The 17519-nt window shown below is 32.6% G+C and overlaps 3 protein-coding genes across 3 annotated transcripts; 1 reads left to right on the top strand and 2 right to left on the bottom strand.

The window, feature by feature from the left end:
• Window positions 1-3230: 3230 nt before the first annotated feature.
• LOC126671410 (uncharacterized) lies at window positions 3231-5576 on the bottom strand. Its single transcript, XM_050365177.2, has 6 exons — window positions 5351-5576; window positions 5193-5246; window positions 4963-5036; window positions 4457-4574; window positions 3853-3911; window positions 3231-3576 (listed from the first exon to the last, which is right to left on the bottom strand). Exons 1-6 carry the CDS (start codon window positions 5504-5506, stop codon window positions 3498-3500), a joined length of 540 nt encoding a protein of 179 aa, XP_050221134.1. The 5' UTR covers window positions 5507-5576; the 3' UTR covers window positions 3231-3497.
• A 1470-nt stretch (window positions 5577-7046) lies between these two features.
• On the top strand, window positions 7047-11998 carry LOC126673471 (splicing factor SF3a60 homolog). Its single transcript, XM_050367625.1, has 12 exons — window positions 7047-7382; window positions 7493-7606; window positions 7741-7848; window positions 7973-8115; window positions 8259-8355; window positions 8478-8633; window positions 9192-9263; window positions 9477-9635; window positions 9770-9847; window positions 10638-10766; window positions 10925-11071; window positions 11508-11998. Exons 1-12 carry the CDS (start codon window positions 7209-7211, stop codon window positions 11652-11654), a joined length of 1524 nt encoding a protein of 507 aa, XP_050223582.1. The 5' UTR covers window positions 7047-7208; the 3' UTR covers window positions 11655-11998.
• Window positions 11999-12068: 70 nt separating this feature from the next.
• On the bottom strand, window positions 12069-16946 carry LOC126673470 (probable plastid-lipid-associated protein 14, chloroplastic). Its single transcript, XM_050367624.2, has 14 exons — window positions 16729-16946; window positions 16260-16597; window positions 16134-16177; window positions 15967-16045; window positions 15748-15864; window positions 15291-15473; window positions 15119-15205; window positions 14514-14620; window positions 14314-14401; window positions 14034-14114; window positions 13847-13923; window positions 13577-13712; window positions 12966-13028; window positions 12069-12851 (listed from the first exon to the last, which is right to left on the bottom strand). Exons 2-14 carry the CDS (start codon window positions 16590-16592, stop codon window positions 12207-12209), a joined length of 2040 nt encoding a protein of 679 aa, XP_050223581.1. The 5' UTR covers window positions 16593-16597; window positions 16729-16946; the 3' UTR covers window positions 12069-12206.
• Between the last annotated feature and the right edge of the window lie 573 nt (window positions 16947-17519).

The raw sequence follows: 17519 nt of genomic DNA, 5'->3' as shown, positions 1-17519 counted from the left end.
AAAGGGTGAGATTGTCGGAGACTGAGACTAAGAGGCAACCCTTGGGTCGATTATTAGGTAAATAATATTCAATGCAGTGCACATTTAATATATTAATTATTTGTATAAAAAACGCACCAATCAACCTAAAGTGTACATATTATTTGGGGCAGGGTCCATATCAATTATCACCATCTGTTTGCTCAGTTTTGTGATAGAGACACAATTTTGGTAAGTTTTTAAAGATAAAAAGATACTAGATCATTATACGCAAAAGATATGAATATTCTACTTTTATTAAATGGCATTTTCAACCTTTAATTTTACAAGCAATATGAATCAAATTTGTACACGTTTCTTATGTTAAGCTTTTGTAAGCTCAAAAGTACAATTTGAATTGCATGAAAGATTTAAAGTTAAAAATTCCATAAGAGTTGATCAACTTTAGAAAATTTATAACAAAAAAATTCAATGTGAATATTGGTCGTTTCTATATGGATTGTTAGGTCCGGTATAGGCATAAAATACCGATAAATACCATCAGTAGCGTACCCATTAAATTTTATAGGGAGAGGGGACTGTAAGAACACGATTTTTTTCATCTCAATCAAGTTGAAGTTTCAAATAGAAATTTTATATAAAAAATTGTATCTCTGATTAATTCCGATCAAGATGGGTGCATGTGCTCGTCTATGAGTACACCGTATGGTGGAAAACTATCAACTTATATATTTTGAAAGAACATTATTAACATATATTTAATAATATAATTTGGCAACTTCAATTTTTTTATTTAAACTGTTTTATTTATCCACCTTATAAAATAATATAGTACTATTTTAAATGTGTGCCCTTCTTGAAAAGAATTAAGCACCCGCTACTGCACGAGTGGAAAGTTACTAATTTAAATGTAGGGCGTTCATGTGTTATTTTGATGTGAATTTATCATACACTGAATCAAATTTGTAATTAATTTTTTTAATTCAATCTACAAGGGACATTTGAAAAAAAAAAATCTTATAGTTGCGGATTTGAATGTTTGACTATTTATTTGACATGATAAAAGATACTACTAATAATTACAATATATTTTTATAAATAAATGTAATTTCACGAGAAAGTTTTTTAATAGTGGAGGGTAATTTACAGCCTTCAGTTCAGCCACCATGGCGGCGGCCGTGGATCTGTTGGGTGGTAAGGGGAGATGGACCAAATGGTATCATTTGAGTAGTTGATGGACTATGTAATAAAAGTGGGTGGTTGGGAATATTGAATATTCAAGCATGTGTTTTATTATTATTTTAATTATGCTTAACTATTTGCCACCAACCCTATCAATTTACAATATATTTGTTTTTTGCCCTTTTTATGAAAATGCATGCTTGTTTAGTTTTTAATCAGTTAATTAGTCAAAACCAGCCTAATTTAATCAATACGAACTTGTTTTTGCATAACATAAAAAATTAAAATTGGAAAAGGAAAATTTTGATGTTTTGGCATGGTGTAGCATAGCATCAATGACTGTGATGTTCAAACAACCACTTTATTAGTAGGTTTTGTTATGTTTAATTGCTTAATCAATTAGCCAAATTTGGTGCTACAACACCTGATCTGAGCCGACTTAGTTAGTACATGAATGTTATATCTATTCATAGGCAAAACTAATAATTTTGTTAACTTATTATTAATATCAATATTATAGTTTACATAGTTTAAATATGTATATATTTTATGACGTGTTATACTAATATAGTTAGTTATGTACACGAATAATATGATAAAATTTATCTGATTGAATAAATGATGTGTTATAATATTATTGGTTCTATCTATAAATGAGATGACAAATAAAGTACACGTAAGAATTTATTTAGTTGAGGTAAGTCTAGAGATAAAATCTACCAAATATTAAATTCCTAGTCATGCACACCTGAAAGTTTCTAATATACTTGAATCAAAGTATCTTTGAATCAAAGTATTTTGATTCTGTTTTCTTGTAAAATGTTTCAATCTGGCCCTAGTGTTTCCTAAAGGTAATATGACCACTCTTAAATCACTTTATAGAACATTTGCACAATTGTTGTCAAGATGTACGGTTTAGTAAGGGCTTAGAAAACCCTAACCAGACCGAAAACAGAACTGAACCAAATCGAAGTTCGTAGTTTGGTTCGGTTATTTAACAAAAATAATTTGGATTGCTTTGTAATTAGGTAGAAGTTTAGTTTTGGGGGTTCAAAGGCACATAGATCAGTTGTAGGCAGCTCCCAGTTTGGCAAGTTTTGTTTTAGAAAGAGATTTGAGTATGAGAATCTGACTCACATGCTTTTGATGTAAGGCTCAAATCATCCCTTATGTCAATTTGGGTAGTCAAAAGGTGAAGAAAAAGATATGCAAAAGTCTTTGTCATCCTTAGCCTGTTATGGGCAAACATAACATGTGTCATTCATGACAACTAAAAATAATAAAAAAAAAGTTTAATGTAAAAATTGTAATTAATCAAATTATATTAAATAAATTACATAATAATATATCATAATAGTATTGTTCTATTCGTGGATGACGTAGTGGACTTAGATTCTGGAGCGGAGTTAGAGCCGGCGAGCCCGTGTGGCGGTTCAGATCTCAAGCCCTAGTTGTTTTTTTGTTAAATTCCAGTTTTGAGATTTTAGGTTTAATTAACTAATCTCAATGTTATTTGTTAGACTATAAAGTATGAATTTATAGTACATTTGCACTCTAGATAAAAAAAAACTTATAAAGTATAAATATAAAAATTACGGACCCAAATTATGAATTTCAATAAATATAAAGTAAATTATAGACATTGTTACTCATTTTTTTTTAAAAAAAATAAACACTCTAGTTTCATTCTTTTGTACGTTTACTTTAATCTTTGAATCTTTTTATATTTACATGCTTAACCTTTATATTTATAAGTTTTTTTATCTTATATTTTTTTAAAGATATTTTTGCTCTTTTTATTTCCTAACATACCTTTTATTTCTCAACATATTTTCTACGATTGAATGATTTAATATTAGATAAATTAATAAATTATATAAATAGATAAGGTAAATGATTTTTTTAGTTTTAAAGGTAATTAATGATATTTTTTAAAATATTTTTAAATCGAACATATGAAAAAAAACTAAACAAAAGTTAGATGAACAATATATGATTCAGTAAAATAAAAATCCTAGTTCTACCACTGCATCGATTATAATAAGAAATTTTTTAAAAAAAAAAAAAAATATCACTCAAGTTCTTGTAGTTTTCTTACACAAACATCATTCTTCTAATTACATCATATGAGCCTCATCAAATTTGAGGCTTTTCAAGAGCGTCAGGTATTCTTTTCAGGATCTGGGCAAACGCCGACATAATTGAGCATCAAAGCTTCACTCAGTTACATAAACAAAAGCAAATCATGTGCAAACTCAAATAGGAGAAAAAATGAATTAATAAAACTCCCTAATACAAAGCCGGAATTCAATGAGTTTCCTTGAATTTGTATATATTCAGAGCTCGGTGTCAAATAACCGGATCATCAAGTTAGACACCATTGTCCGAGCAAATGGAATGTAACTAAGGCAGTACCTGAAACATCTCATATTAGAACATATGCAAGTGATGCAGAATACTATTAAGAGTATCTCATGGTGTTATGTATTTTTTACATGCAGAAAAATCTATTATAGTGATCTTGCCATAAGCATTAGAGGCTGAAATCATACATTTCAGTAACAGATTGTAAAAAACTACACTTACACTATATGAGAAAACTAAAGTGTGCAACTTTCAGCTTATATTCTCAAGCCCCGATGATAAAACAAATGGTTGGGAAATTGCGTGAATGATAGCGAGAGAACTCACCAAATAAGGGCACAAACTTCACAGATGACGGCAATTATTGTTAAAATCTTGCTGTGGATCTGTAATAAGAAAATGAGAAATTAGGAAAAATAACTGCTTGTGCCCCACAATCCAGTTAGCACAACTAAAGGTAGAGCTAGGTATGGACCGGTTCACCGCAGTTTTTTAACATTTCAAATCTTTATCTAAATCAAAAATCATAAAACTTAAAAACTACATACCAAAACCAAAACCTAAACCACTGAACTGGTTAAACCAGAAATTTCGATTCAAATAAATTGTTTTAGAGGATTTATTTGCCAACCCTTAAAAGAGGCATGTTTAATGAAGGATCAGTATATTTGGAATAGCAAAATGCACAATAGAGATAGTGTAAGATGATAAATATTGAATAATTACAAGAAAGACCTCAATCAGAAAAAAATGTAATAAACCACTAACTTATGTAAAAATACTCAAGATAAATTCATACACTTTTAGTCTATTAAACAGAAAACATATTGTCAAGAAAAGTTTCTCACATTTCCTTCTAACTAGTGAACTACCAAGCTAAATTCTGTTACTAATATTCTGGTCCACAAATGAAGCAAGATTGCTAACTTACCAAGAGAGCAGAAATAAGAGCGATAACAACAAATCCAAAGTAGATAGCTGTTGCATAATTGCGAGCAGAGTCAAACATCATACTCAATTGCTGCAACGGTCCAATAAGGAAGACTGTGCTGCCGATCATGAAAACAACTCCGTCCATTAAAATTTAAAACAAGAAAGAAAAACTCACTTGCATACAATCCATGGAAAAGTAACAATTAAGCATCACTAACTATTGCGAATACACTCTTGAACCACGTAATTCATTTCCAAAGACATCACAGAAGCAGAAATACTAGACTAATTGATGTCATATATATATATATATATATATATATATATATATATATATATATATATATATATATATATATCCTAAATATCAACAATACACGAACACAAAAGACAATGATACCGTCCTACTGATTGAATTTAGATTAATTGGTCAACGCGAAACAAATGGAGTATATAAAAGCTTAAAATCGACACAAGATTAACGAAAATAAATCATTTGTTTACCTTCCAACTGCCATCAAATTGCCAAAGGTGAATAAAACTGCAAATTTGATAGGCTTTAAAATGACAACTATTGACTGCAATAGAACCAAAAGTTATAAATATGTAAGCTTTCAACATCAAACCATATAACCCAGAACAAATTTCTTGTCTGATGTAACTAAACTTCAGTTAGATTAATTTTTTTTTTTTAAAAAAAAAATTCAATTGTAGCATAGGATGATTAATCATACCAGAAACATACAAAGCAGACCCACGAGCAAACAGGCGGCAAATGCATACAATCTCTGATGATAATATGAATAAAAACAGACAAAAAACAAGAGCAGAATTAAGATTAAACTAACTAAATTAAGATGAGAAATTATGAAGAAAATAAATGGATTGAAACCTGAGTAGGAGAAAGAGAAAAATAGGCATCTGAATCTTCATTATATAACAGTAAGCTTTCTCCACCATCATCATCCCCTGATGATATCAACTCCTTTAGCTTCTGCATTATTTTCTTTTGTTTTCCAAATTCACATTCTGATCCGTAACTACACATACACACCAAAAATATCAATGATGGACAAACAGCACAAGGAAACAGTCTCTTGATTGACTGTTAGGGAACGACACCGTTTGAAAATTATTGAATACAGTAATTGTTATAAAAGAATCCTTCAAGTTATATAAAAGGAGCACACAAGTCCTTTAAGTGCTTTTGGCCAATTAAGCCCTCAATATTTTTAAATGCTGCAAAAAAGCCCTTTAATTTTCTTGAAAATAGCAATTAAGCCTTTTAATTATTTTTAGCTCCTCAAAGTTTAGTTATTTTTGTGATTTTTTTCAAGTGTAGGGTTTATTTGCACTATTTAAAAACATTCAAGGGTTAAATGATAACAATAAATAAAAAAGGCATACATACTTTTTTAGATAACTTAATTTTTTTTTATCTTTTATCTAATTATTTTATTAGTTTATACCAAATGAAATATTCTCATATTGACATATCTATACTATATATAAAAGCACGGATGGGGGAGGGGACAAGCAAATTTACTGAATAATCCTTTTCAGTTTACTACTAAATAAAGGTTTTATAGTCATTAACTAATTAGTTATTTAATTAATCACTATTGTTATTAAAGTCCTAATTAGAATAGGTAGGTAAATTATCTTCAATTTAGTTTTAAATAAAGGTTTTATAGTCATTAACTAATTAGTTATTTAATGAATCACTATTGTTATTAAAGTCCTAATTAGAATAGGTAGCTAAATTATCTCCAATTTAATTTTTAGTATATAAAAAATAACTAAATTGTCTTCAAATTAGTAGGAATACCTATTTGGTCACATCTTATTATTTTTAAAGATATTAATAAAATTAAGTTAATTATGGTTATTATGGTTATTATAAAATCAAAAGAAGAATAAATTCAGTATGGAAAAAAATTACTAACCGAATATATTATATTTACTTTTATAAAAATTCTTAACTAATTTAATATTAATTATAAATAAAAAATTAATATAATTATAATAAATTTACTAATATGTTCATTGACGAGTTACGTTACGAGCCACGTGCATAGTACGTAATGCGAAACTAGTAGTTATAAACATATAAAAGACAACGATATAAAATACATTAATATGTTCTTCTATCATTTAATTAAATTAAATCAATTTTAAAACTAGTATGTTTTAGAAATAATAGTTCTATATTAAAAATTGAAATATATTATAAATATAAGTTATATTAATGCTATTTTTAAAAATTAATATATGATAAGTTAGTCTATAGAGGATATATTAAAAATAGTATTTGTGATTTAAAGTTAAATAACTCACTTTCAACTAAACTGATCAATTAATAAAAATACACTTAAGAGCAATACTTTTTATTATTAGATCAATTAAGAACGAAATTGGACCATCCCGTTATTTTCCTTAATTGACCTAAAAAGAGCATTATCCTTAATTGATCATAATATCTGAAAGTGAAGCTATTTGATCCCGAGTCAGAAGTTGAAGGACTGGGTTGACCCTTTGCTCAAATTGTATCCGTGTTAATTTAGCACAGAACTTTATGTTCATTTTACAAATCAGTCCAAAATCCATTCCAAATAGACGTTCACCTTATACTATTTGCTTTCTTCTCTTCGTCTTCAAAAAACGAAAAACCCTAACAGGCCACCGTGAATTATCCATTATAAGCGTTCACTTCCTGCTGCCGTAGTTGCAGAGAGTGCTACGAATAAGAGATGTCGTCGACGCTACTAGAGGTAACACGTGCGACGCACGAGGAGGTGGAGATGCTAGAGAGACTGATAGTAAAGGATCTGCAGAATGAACCGGCGACAAATAAGGACCGCCTCTTCCAAAGCCACCGCGTTCGGAATATGATCGACGATATCATTTCCAAGACTCATAAACTCGTAATCAAATTCTCTCAGTCTCTCAGTTCTCTTAATTATTCATTAATCTATCAATCATCAGCGTAATTAAACACTTTTTAATTAATTTTAAACTACATATTATTATTCAGGTTGAGGTATATGACGATAAAGATAATGCTAGGAAAGATGAAATTGCTGCTCTCGGTGGACAAACAGCTACGGGAACTAATGTGTTTAGTGCATTTTATGATAGATTGAAAGAGGTTCGACTTTTGTGATTTTTACAGTTTGATATTGATTTTTCGCCGTTTGATTGAGGTTTAATAGCTGTTAAAATGTTATTCAGAGTGTTGTTTAAGGATTATAAAATGTGTGAACATTGTGTTTTAAACTGTAGATACGCGAGTATCATAGAAGGAATCCGGCTGCACGCGGTCTTGTTGATACAAATGAGGATTACGAGGCTGCTCTTAAAGAGGAGCCTGTTATTCACTTCACTGGCGAGGTAGTGTTATTCTCTTTCTGTCTTACTAGATTGTTCTTTTGATAATTCACATATACTCTTGTTGAAACTTGAATTTGCTTCCGGAAATCTAGTGCAACTATAATTTGTGTCAATATTTTAACAGGAAGCTTTTGGGAAATATCTCGACATGCATGAGTTGTACAACCAGTACATCAATTCTAAATTTGGAGAGCCTATTGAATATTCTGCTTACCTTGATATTTTCCCCGAACCGCATAATATTCCTATTAAGCTTAAGTTCAATAGGTAATGCACACTCACACATGCTTTTGTGAGTTTGGAAATTCTTGTTTATTTTGAAGATATGCACTCGTTACCCTTAATTTCTCTCAGTGCTTTTAATTCATTCAAGTCCTGACAATATTCATTTTTGCTTTGATGTTCTGCAGGCAATACAGGGAGTATATGGAGAACCTACTTCAATATCTAATATATTGTTTTGAGAGAACAGAGCCCTTGCAAGATCTTGATAGGATTTTGTCAAAGGTTTGATAGATATGATATTTTTTGGCATCTTTCTGAAGTAAATTAACATGCATAAACTTAAATTAATGTAGAGTAGGTTCTAATCATATGGTTTTGTTTGATGATGTTGGATGTTATGGCAGGTGGCAGATGAATTTGACAATGAGTGGGAAAATGGCAAAGTTCTAGGATGGGAAAAGAATGCTCAAGAAAATGGAGCTCAACATACTGTGATTGACCTCGATTTTTACAGTACAGTTGAAGAATTAATTGATGTGGGTCCTGAAAAGTTAAAGGAGGTAGGTGTTGCTTTTGCAGTGGTATTTCAGTTTAAAGCTAGTCAGCTACTATTTTTTTCACAACTTAATTTCTTTTGGTTGAATGTCATAAAGTTGTGAAGCATTCTTTTGCTCACTTTCTGGTTATCTGGCATTGTTGATGCTGTAATGCCATGTTCTCATTCTCCTCACAAGGGATGGGGTGATTCTAGTGAAAGTCAGATATCAAGTGTATAACAATATTATAAACAAAAATGTTGTTTTTTTTGGCTCTTTTTATTGTTTGCTTAATATTGAATGGTAATGGTATGACTTTAAATATTGAACATGTTTGATATTGGTTCCATTTAAAACTGACTCAATTAAAATAAATCCATTTTCAAACGAGAAAAAGGGTTAGTGGCAACGATTGGACCCATGATGTGTGCAATTATCATTTGTCAGATACTTTCTTGCTTCAGTATTTCTACATTACTTCTTCTGCTCGCAGCAGTTTTTCTCCATGTAAATGTGCTGATATTTAGATTTCATTGAACCTCTTGTAGTGACTTTTGCTGTCTATTCGTGTTATCGTGGCAGGCATTGTCTGCATTAGGATTAAAGACTGGCGGTACTCTTCAGCAGCGTGCAGAGAGACTTTTCCTCACAAAGGTTACTGTAGCTCCTTTTCTTATCTGGACGCCATCGGGACAATACTTTATTTATAAAATTGAATACTTCATGCTGAGCCATCCTTTTGATTGCACAGGGTCTCATTTTCTAAAATTTGTTTGAACTTTAAAGTACTGGATGAGCTATTTTTAATTTGTGCACGAGTTTCCTTTCAGCGGCTTATTAGGGTATTTTGTTATTTATTTTGTGCAGGACACACCTCTTGAGAAGTTAGATAAGAAACATTTTGTGAAAGGTTCACGTGGGACAGAACAGAATGGTGGTGCAGCTTCCTTGAGAGAAGTTTATAATTCTAAAGAAATTGCTCTGCTGGAGGTCAAAATAAGAAAGCTGTGTGATTTGTTGGATGAGGTAAGCTATTTTGTGTTGACAATCTCTTTCTTCCTGATAATTGGCATTTTAGATCCAAAACCGTTGACCTGTCGGCTTCATTTCATGTTTGTGCTGCATTTGATTTTGACTATATGAATTGTCACCTTCTGCAGACAATTGTACGAACAAAAGAAAATGTCATCAAGAAGCAAGCTTTGACATATGATGAAATGGAAACTGAACGGGAGGAGGTAAGAATATAAAATTTAGTATAATTTTGTAAAATTTGTTTGGATATAATTATGTTGATATGTTGCTATGTCACTTCATTAATCTCTCTCTATTTGTTAGCTTATGAAGTAAAATCTCCAGTGTGATTTATTACTACCTTTTTGTTTTATATTGATTATAGATAGTACGGTCCATGCATGAATTACTATTATACTTAGGGAGTGGGTGGAAACTTATAGCAATTATGCCATGCTCTCTCTGGCGAGGGCTTAGGCACAATAAGAATAGCTGTTGATGATGGTGCGGGATGGAAATCAAAATCTCCACCTTTGATTATTGCTTGTTCATAGAAGCTCTATCTAACACCACCATTGTTGCCTTTGAGTCCAATTTGAATAATGCGAATGTTGTCTTCTGAGCTACCCATTGCCCAAGTAATAATGGCACTTTTTTAAATATTCTGACTAGGACCTTTTTTAGGAATCTTGCACATGAACTTAGTTATTTAAATGTTAAACCGTATCCTAGTTTGTATTTGTTAGTTATGACAATTGTGAATTTTAACCAAGTACAAGCAGGTTATCCAGTTGAAGTTTCTTCACGTCTTCCTCCACATGATGCAATCTACTTAACAATTTCGGTCGATTTTTTTTTTGTCCAACGCAATGAAAATGACACCTTGTTATCAAACGTACCTACCTTATTTATTTGCTTGATATGTTATCATCACATTGGGAATTGGGCCAAAATGTCCAAATTTTAATGCTTAGGACAGTTGAGTTTAATGGTTGATCTGATTATTTGGTGCAGGAAGAGACACAAGCCGACACAGAAAGTGATGATGAAGATCAACAGATATATAATCCTCTCAAGTTACCAATGGGTTGGGATGGAAAGCCTATACCTTATTGGCTGTATAAACTTCATGGTCTTGGTCAGGTTTATGGCCTATGAAACTATATTCTGTGTCCATGTCGTCTTAAATCATTTATCAGTGCTTGCCATCTTGTTTTCAGTTTGGTTGAGTTTCCATCGACTCTTTTGTCTATTCTATCACCCTGTCTCATGGGATTTTTTATTTCTTTACCGCTTCTCAGGAATTCAAGTGTGAGATATGCGGTAATTACAGTTACTGGGGGCGTAGGGCTTTTGAGCGACATTTCAAGGAGTGGAGGCATCAACATGGAATGCGATGTCTTGGCATTCCAAACACCAAGAACTTCAATGAGATCACGTCAATTGAGGTATACTTGCTAAGACGTTGAATTTGAATTTGAAATGGAGTATTGAATTTTGGTATTATTCCGGTAAAGATTATAAAAATAATTCAATATTTCAGATGGTTTTGGACATTAAAAAATGTAGTCAAGTTTTATTGTAAACCAACCGAACTGACATGTTCAGTTTGAAAAATTTCACTTAAAATTTCGGTTCGGTTTTGTAAAAAGATGGGAATTTTGTTTTTATTTGGTTTGAGAAGACATCCTAGATGTAAGTGCTGCTGTTGTGCTCTACACTGGTTGTTTATAGCTATAAGATCACAGAGACTAATGGTTGTGATTACACCACATGAAAGTGTAGATATGACTAGACATATATGTTCATTATACCGCTGGAAACTCTTCTTTTTATGTTTCTTTTTATGTACTTTAAACAAATCTTGAGCATTTTCTTTTGCAGGAAGCAAAAGATTTATGGAAAAAAATCCAAGAGCGACAAGGAGTGAACAAGTGGCGTCCTGATCTTGAAGAGGAATATGAAGATAGAGAAGGAAATATCTATAACAAAAAGACATACACCGATCTGCAGCGTCAGGGATTGATCTAAGTAAAATACGCTGGCGGGTTAAATTTTGCACTTGGCTGATGATTTCCGGAGAGTAACCTTAATCGGTAGGCATGAGCTAATTAAAGTAACATCATCAGACCATCTGAGCCGTCTATGGAATTCTATATGTTGTGCTATAGCAGACTTGTAAATTTCTCCGATTGATAGCTTTGTAGCAATCCGAGAAAGGCACGGTTATGCACGAGCTAGGAACGCGTTTGGCTCTACTTTATATGTGCTCGTATTGCTTGAGGTCGGGTGCCACTTGGAAAATCAAAACAAGTTGTTTAAAGTGTAATTTGATTTTTTTTTTTAAAATAATATATCCTAGTGAACCTTTCTTATTTTCCTATGACTTGTCTATTATTACTCGTTGATATTTGTATCAGCAATTTCCACAAAGGTAGAATGTACTGAAAATGAAAATAACTGACTACTTGAATTTATTTAACAATTTTATACACTGAAAGGGGAATTTCTTTTTAGCTAAACTAAAGGAATGCATTCTATAACCTACAGAATACATAATTTACACATGTAACCAAAGTTTATCTACAATTTCTCATCAATACAGGACCTAGTAAACAAGAGAGCTGAACCATTCACCCCACGAAGGACTAGTAGCCTTGAGTCCACAAATGTCCCACAAACAAGCTTTGACAAATCAAACATTTCAGGAGGTATTTGTGTGCGTACTTCTTGAACAACATTTCCTGCAGAAACATCTTTTTTGAGTTCGTCATTTATATTCATCGTCACCTCTATTTCACCTGAAACAAGCTTTGCCACAGGGAGACTAGAAGGGAACTCCTTATAAGGAATTACTTTCTTCCATTTTTTCCCTGATAACTTCTTCATTGCGGAATCCAAATTGTTTGACTGACCAAACGACAACCTTGCTGTTGTCTTCTCTTCCTTAATATATAATCGTCTTCCAGACATTAGTTTAAACGAAGAGTTAATGTCCAATTTCCCAGTTACACCAGTCTTGTCATGAGGCCAATCATCACTGGTCATGACTGTGAAGTCCACAGCAGAGGTGAATGATAGGCTAGTATTCATTTTTGATGGTCTTGAAACAGTCAGAATGGCATCACCAATAAGGACACGAGAAGAAGGCTGGCGAAAGGTTAAGCCTATGTGCCTACCCGTGCAGTATAATAGACGCCACTTTCCTGGAAGCAACTCTAACCAGTTCTGCAAGTAAAATGGAGAAAGCGTAAATATTCTGAACAGACCAAGTGGTCAGGATAGTGCCTGTAAATGACTGCAAAGACCAATGTATAAAAGAAAGAGCTGTGGATTTCTTACCTTGGGCCTTGAATGAGGATTCAGCATCTCCATCAATTCAATGAAGTAGGCAATTCTATTCCGCTATAACATCAAATCACAATTTAGTCTATGTTTAAATTGACGTTAAATGCTAAAGATGTAATTACGAGGGTTTTACAAAGCAAAAGGATACAAAAGCATGTAAAGGTGACTCCAAGAGTATCACATATTGATCAATCTACGCTGGCTTAAAAGAAAATGGAGTAAGACTTCACATAAACTTACAAAGATGTGCACTTTAAGACTCTAAACAGAAGGTCCCAATTACAGCACGAAAAATCATAAACTTGAAACATAAAATCGGACTCAATGCTGGGCTGGTTATTCAGGGCCAGCACTTCCACTAAATTTAAAAGGCCGACTAATGACTACATTTACATTAAGGTGAACTGACTTTTGAATGATTTATAATTTTTCGAATCTGATTGAAAATGCAGTTGGACTTTAATAAGATAACATCTTAAATAAATCAATCTCAAAGGTAAAACCATATAGTTTGTACCATCAGTAAAGCAAACATGGTTGTGCATCAGAGTAATTCATTTGAAAAAATGACTAAAGTTCTGATTTTTATGAAGAAACTAGTATACCTGTGGCTGGCTATATATGTATTCTTCTGTAATGCGCACTGCAGTTGAACCAAGTCCCCATCTAATGATGTCCATTGAAGGGACAACCCTCCATTTAGGTCCACATAGAAATGGATGTCTAAGAGCATCCAAGCAACTGGAAAACAAATTCAATTGATGATTATAAAAGCAATATATGTCTTAAAAAACCAACTGTATTTAGTCATAAATTATCTAAAATGCAGTGCATGGAACTTTACATTAATTTCCAAATGGAAAACAAGGGAATACCTTATTCTTTTAGAATGTTTGGTAGCAAGCAATAACGACAAAAGGTTCCACCCTGCACCTGAATTTCGATCAAGTATCTACATAAAAGAAAATATAGCAGCAAGTTAAAATACTTTCATACAGATTAAGAACAACATGCATTTAGTAGAACATAATACTTAAGCATTCAGTAGAACATAAGACTTACTTGAAGTCCAGGACTGCCAGATGGAGAATTCCTACCGAGTATTTGCAATAAAAATTCCCGCAAGCATGAAGGGTCATTTCCCTGTACACATGAACAAGAATTCAATAAAGAGACCAACAAATAACACAGTAATCATATTTCTGCAGAAAAAAGGAATTGTTTATAAAGTTTTCATGCATCTCGCAGAATATACAAATATTCCTACAATGAAAATTTTGTAAGTAGCCCAGAGGTATAGTTTATCATATATGTATATTTGAAAACTGATGACATGTTATACCTTCATTAGGAATGATTTGAACTTCGTGAAAATTAACGGATCCATGAGTTCTTGCAGCACCATTTTTGCCATCATGAATCCGAGGCATCTTCACAACATTTGAGAAAAGAATAAGCTCTAAGTAGATCTGCCAGAAATATTATACTTAAAAAAGAATTACATATTTCTCTGTTTCAGTAGTAAATAGACTCAATACATACCTCATGTCAAAGGCAATCATCATCTGACGCCGGTCTACGCTGTTGTCCAATGCAGTATTATTTGAACCATCCGTGTAAAAGTCTGCAGCATTCCCTAGTAATCCAACCTAATAAAAATTGAATTTTAAAAGTACTAGAGAATAGGATACGAATTGTAAAAAGAGTGCTCCAATTATTTGAGAATGGCATCAAATGTTCCATGACATATTTGATAAGCTAGTGCTAGTTTATAGCTAGCCCGATTCCAGGATTCACGAGAATATATATTGCAGCCGAACTATGTGAAGTCAATTAGTATTGATTGACTAGAAGCATTAATAGATGATAGACAAGGCACAAAAACCTTTTTTTTTTTGAAAAAACCCATTTTTTCTTAGCATTAGAAATCCATACAAAAAATAAACTTCTAAATTAAGAAGTCAAATATTTGAATTTCCAAGGATTTAGAAGTCATAGATTTGAATTTCTAAGGATTTAGAAGTCATAGAATTGAATTTCCAAGGATTTCGAAGTCATAGATTTGAATTTCCAAGGATTAGAAGTCATAGACTCTCACTCCCTACAATTGATATAAGATGAGAAAATGCATGAGCAACTATGCTTACTTTGATATGTCTGTCCACTGGGCTTATGTGAACATTCTGCAGTCTCAACTCTGTGTGGGCAAGTCCATGACTGTGCAAGTAATTCACCTGAAGAAAATAATGTCAAGACCTTTGTTATATTGAACTCCATACAGAGGAAATGTAGTCACTGGGACTAACAAATTAAGCATACTCCAATTAAGAGATCCCTCATCAATATACGAATGATTCGCAACTGCCGAGAGACTGCAGGTCCTCCAATTGTGTCATCTCCCACCCTCCTGACGGATTCCTCATCCAACACAAGAGTAGCTTCCAAGGTAGGAAGCCAGTCTGACTGTTGAAGCCAATGTTGTAAGGAAAAACTGCCATGATACTGCAGAAACGTTAAGGGCCTTCAAGAAATGATCAAATTTATCTTCCCCTATTACAATACTACCTTACTCCTAATATCTACAGCTAGGAAAAAAAAAATTATAGACCAGAAGACAACTCTGAGCACCAACTGTTAAACCACAAGCACATACACTGTGAATGTAAAACCAATCAACATGAGTTTCCTAGACAAACCAATAGCATAAGTAAAAAAAATACTGGCATTCTTGATAAGTAACATCTATATAATCCAGTTTAGGAAGAGAATGACCTACCCCATGAACCAGGGTAAACGAATCACGCCCACTAGGTGCAGGTGAGCAAAAGTAACCATGAACTTGCATTGAATAAGAATAGTAAAGCGGCCTTTGACGAACGAGCTTCTTCAGTACCTATAGGATGCACTAAATGTATTAACTTAAATCAAGGTCCAAAGCTTAGGATTTGAAATATAAAAATCAAAAGGTAAAATTTACTATTATTGTCAGACAAACCTCAATTGCTCGCTTTCCTCTACGTTGAGCTTGTTCGGTGACAAGCTGTCTAAGCACAACTTTAGTATTATACAAAGGACTGCAGAAATTAGCAAATCCACATTATTCTCCATAAACTTTCATAAATTCATTCAATTAAGGAGACAAACAAAAATCTAACAGCTAACCTGCTAGAATTCTTTACAATAGCTTCATAAACAACCTCATCAGCCTACAAAACCAAGAAAATTTAACATTCGACATCGAATAACAATCGAATCCACAAGCGAATAAGATAAATCAGATAATCATACCCGACCACCAAGGCCGATACTGACACGATCAATCAGTTTAAAATCAGACATCCTGAACCTAATAACATGTCCAGATTCTTCCTTCTCCAAATCAGAAGTATAAACAGCATCCTCCGAAGCTAATCGCAACGGAGATAAAACCTCCTTAGGTTTATCATTAGACGTAGACCACAGAGAACATCTCAATTTCCGTAACTCTTTTCTGTTGTTAAATTCAAAATTACGTGTAGAGCACATGAAGAAACAACTGGACCTAACAGTCAATCTCGTCGACAAAACCTTACTATAACATTTCTCCGGTGTCGCAGTGAAATCAGCTAAACGCAGCGCCATCACCTCTGATAATAATAATAACCGTCAATTTTGACTTTTTCAAAGAATATTTGAGGATATGGATTGCATTTCATAAATTAAAAATAGCATAAATATTAATCAGATAATCCAAGAAAAAAGAGAACGGAAAGCGTACCGGAGAAGAAATGCGAGCTACTGAAATGGAAGTAGAGGAGAGGTTGTGCGTAAATAATAGAGACGAGGAGAGCGTGGCGGTTGCGTGAGAGAATGGCGTTTGACTGGTGATGCCATGCTTTAGCTCGTGCCAGTCTACGGATGCGTTTGGCTTGCTTCACCAAGTAATCAAATAGTATGATAATATCTGTGCTTTCTTTTTCTTGCCTTTGTTTTTTTCTTCATTTGAAACGTGTGGGATAAGAGGGGAAAGCTTTCTTTCTGATGCGAGTGTATCTACTAGTTTTTGCGGCTGTGAGATTTTTATTATTACGTTTAATTCAATAAATTAGAGTGCATAAAAAAATAATTAATTTTTGGAACATTAATTAGTACTACATATTTATATAGCGATTAGTGAGTAAGTTGGCTCAGTTAATTCAATATAAAAATACAATTTTAAAAATATTAATTTGTCTCAAATATATTTTATTTTTGTTAAACAATTAATTGGATATGTTAGTTGTATCATCAGTTATTTGCACGTAGTAGAATTTGGCACAAATTCGTCAAATACGAGAAGTAGACGAAGCCATGAATATGATCAATGTTTTGAGATGCAAGCCACTGTGGTCTATTTCTTCACTCGCTTGAAGGTTCAAATATTTCGAGGTCCATATCATTATTTATCCTAAATAGTCAGCTTCAAATAAAATATTATTTCCTATCTTAATACTAAATAAATATCTTTTAGAAGTAGCTTAATTAAACTTTTGCTGATTTATATAATTATGACTTATTATTTTAAAACAA

This window comes from Mercurialis annua, linkage group LG3, assembly GCF_937616625.2.
Source record: "Mercurialis annua linkage group LG3, ddMerAnnu1.2, whole genome shotgun sequence".
NCBI lineage: Eukaryota > Viridiplantae > Streptophyta > Magnoliopsida > Malpighiales > Euphorbiaceae > Mercurialis > Mercurialis annua.
This window is presented reverse-complemented; position numbering and strand designations above follow the sequence as displayed.